The 2,911-nt window shown below is 36.2% G+C and overlaps 1 protein-coding gene across 1 annotated transcript in view; it reads right to left on the bottom strand.

The window, feature by feature from the left end:
- Window positions 1–2,911, bottom strand: part of rpap2 (RNA polymerase II associated protein 2) — a gene marked incomplete at its 5' end in the record, with an annotated part of 8,451 nt that overhangs the window by 2,391 nt on the left and 3,149 nt on the right. Inside the window, 3 exons of the mRNA XM_016502164.1 lie at window positions 910–978; window positions 1,916–1,996; window positions 2,590–2,681. Coding sequence (XP_016357650.1) covers window positions 910–978; window positions 1,916–1,996; window positions 2,590–2,681 — 242 coding nt within the window. The remainder of the gene's footprint in view (window positions 1–909; window positions 979–1,915; window positions 1,997–2,589; window positions 2,682–2,911) is intronic.

Below are 2,911 nucleotides of genomic sequence, written 5' to 3'. Positions count from 1 at the left end.
GAGAGGAGAAAGAGAGAGAGAGAGGAGAAAGAGAGAGAGAGAGGAGAAAGAGAGAGAGCGAGAGAGAGAGAGCGAGAGCGAGAGAGAGAGAGAGAGAGAGAGGAGAGGAGAAAGAGAGAGAGAGAGAGGAGAAAGAGAGAGAGAGAGGAGAAAGAGAGAGAGAGCGAGAGAGAGAGAAGAGATAGATAGATAGATAGATAGATAGATAGATAGATAGATAGATAGATAGATAGATAAAAGATATCTCACTGTAAAATAAATCCACAATCAATCCTCAAAATTTTCTTTATCAAGTAGACAAATATTAACTTGGAGCACAAAGAAATGCACACAAATCATACACGCACTCGCACAGACATAAATCACTTGTGTCTTATAGCTTTGCATAGTGTGTTCCTGAAGAGAAAACAATGCTCCCTGATTTCCTCAGTGCTGTTCCCATATACTCTTGTTAAAGCCAGGCCCTCCAGCTGTTGATCTGTCTACCACATACTTTCACTGTCAGAGCACAGCAGGCCACCGAGGTGCCATAAAGCCCCAATCAACAGTCATCCTCAGATAAACCCACAGCATTATCTGCAGTTGTAATATTCTGAGTCTTTATACAAGCACATGTTAGCTTAGTTGGGCCAGCCCGGCTAGCCTCTCATGGCTAATACCAACACATGTGGCACTTTCCCATGCATGAGAAAATGGACAAAAGCCATGCAGTAGTAGATAATTAGCTTAAGCAATCTAAAGATCTGTTTGACATCTAAAAGATACATTTGTTGTGACTCGACTCTGGTTGGAAGTAATCTGGACACCCATTTAGTTCTGAGGGACAATATACCATCTATCAACAACCTAGAAACTTCAGAAAATGCTTGAATCCAGTTTCAATGTATTGAATATTAATTTGATACTTACACTGACAGAAGAACCACAGCAATTAAAGTCCATTCTGGCCTTTTGTGAATAATATTAGTGTTTGTAAACCTAAAACAAATGACAATTCATAGCACCATTAACAAAAATGCACTTAAAAGCTTTAAAAATTTGAATGTGCATTGATGTCAGTCATAAAGACTTGTGCATGCATATGATACGGGGAAATGAGTGCAATATTAAAGTCAAACTGCTTTATTTGGTGTAATGTTTTTGAAGTTTGGATTTAGTAGCTCTCAACAGGAGAGACAGAATTCCTGGAAGCAGGTTCAACCCAAAGGTGAAGTGCCCCTTCAGAGGCATGGTAAATCATCTTCATAGTGTGACACACTACTTCCTGTTGACAGCACTTCTATGGCAAATCATAATTTATTGGCCGTGAAACTCAAAACTTCATGGTTTAGGCCAAAAAGGTCAAACGAGTGTCTGATAGGCAGACATAAACACTGATTTTACCCTGTCATCCACTATTATTGAAAGGTTTGGGGTTGGTAAGATTTTATTAATGCTTCAGAAAGAAGCAATTATTTGATCAAAAATACAGTAAAAACTGAAATATTAGAAGCTAAAATAACAGTTTTTTATTTTAATGCTTTTTAAAATGTAATTACTTCATTGATGACAATTCTGAATTTTCAGCAGCATTCAATGTCACATGATACTTCAGAAATCATTCTAATATGCTGATTCGGTGTTAAAACATTTCTTAAAATTATCGATGTTGAAAATAGTTGTGCTGCTTATAACTTTTTGGAAATCATTTTTTCCCCTCATTTTTTTGGATTCTTTGACGAATAAAAATTTCAGCATTTATTTGAAATAGAAATCTTTTGAAGCATTATAAATGTCTTTACTGACACTTTTGATTATTTTTAGGTATCCTTACTCAATAAAATGATGAAAGTAATTAATACTTTTGAACAGTAGTGTACATGTATTACCTTGTCTAAAATTCTTAACTCTTCGTCTAGTGTGCAATGTGACTTACCTGAATGTCCTGACCAAATTATTTATGTCATTGATTACATCACTCATCGTTAGACGCAGGGGTCCCACAGCATCTCTCAAGCTTTGAAAAGATACAAAGAGGGGGCAGACTTTTAAATGAGATGTTTATTAACTGATATGTACTTACATCAAAAAATTATTTTTTTTTTTAATTAAAACAAATAAATAAAAAACACACTTAACACTTTTGCTACTATTGAGGTGGGATATGGTTAAGGTTAGGGACAGGTTTGGTGGTATGGTTAGGTTTAGCTTAGGTTTAAGTGTGGGTCAAGGTAGAGGTAGGATCAACAGTGTAATTACAGATTAATTACATATGTAACTACTGGGATGTATTTTTAAATATAGGTACAATGTAAGAACGTGTGTACACAATAAGTGCATTGTATCAAATATTAATTTAAATGTAACTACATAGCACAAAGATACTTGAAATATAGTTGGTTCTAAGGAGGTTACGATTTGCAAGAAGACTATGAGTACTAGGTACTTTGATTTTCTTTCCAGCACATCTTAGAACAGTAACACAGGGCACCCTTTATACAGATTTCAAGCATGTCAAATGCACAAGATAACATTATTATAGTGCGAGCAAAACATTGTTAATGGTGTCTGAAATGACAAACACTGATCCAACCATTGCTGAACACTGACCTCTGGCTGAGCTTCTCCACAGCAATGCGTTTCTGAATCAGATGCTGTGCATGAGAATCAACCAAGGGCAGAGGAGGGTCCTTCCCACTGTCCTGCAGGACCATGAAAAAAAAAGTGTCAATCAAGAATGTAACATGCAGAAATCAATGAGAGATGCTGCCAGTTATCGTGAGGAACCTCAGTCTAACAAGCTTGAATTGAGCACCCACAACACAGGACAGTCCAAGTAACTGCAGGTTCAGACTTCAACATGCACATACTTGTATGTTAAAGCTACACTTTCCCAACCAAAAAAAAAAAAAAAAAGTAAGTCATTTAAAGT

This window comes from Sinocyclocheilus anshuiensis, unplaced genomic scaffold, assembly GCF_001515605.1.
Source record: "Sinocyclocheilus anshuiensis isolate Anshui unplaced genomic scaffold, SAMN03320099.WGS_v1.1 scaffold718, whole genome shotgun sequence".
Lineage (NCBI taxonomy): Eukaryota > Metazoa > Chordata > Actinopteri > Cypriniformes > Cyprinidae > Sinocyclocheilus > Sinocyclocheilus anshuiensis.
This window is presented reverse-complemented; position numbering and strand designations above follow the sequence as displayed.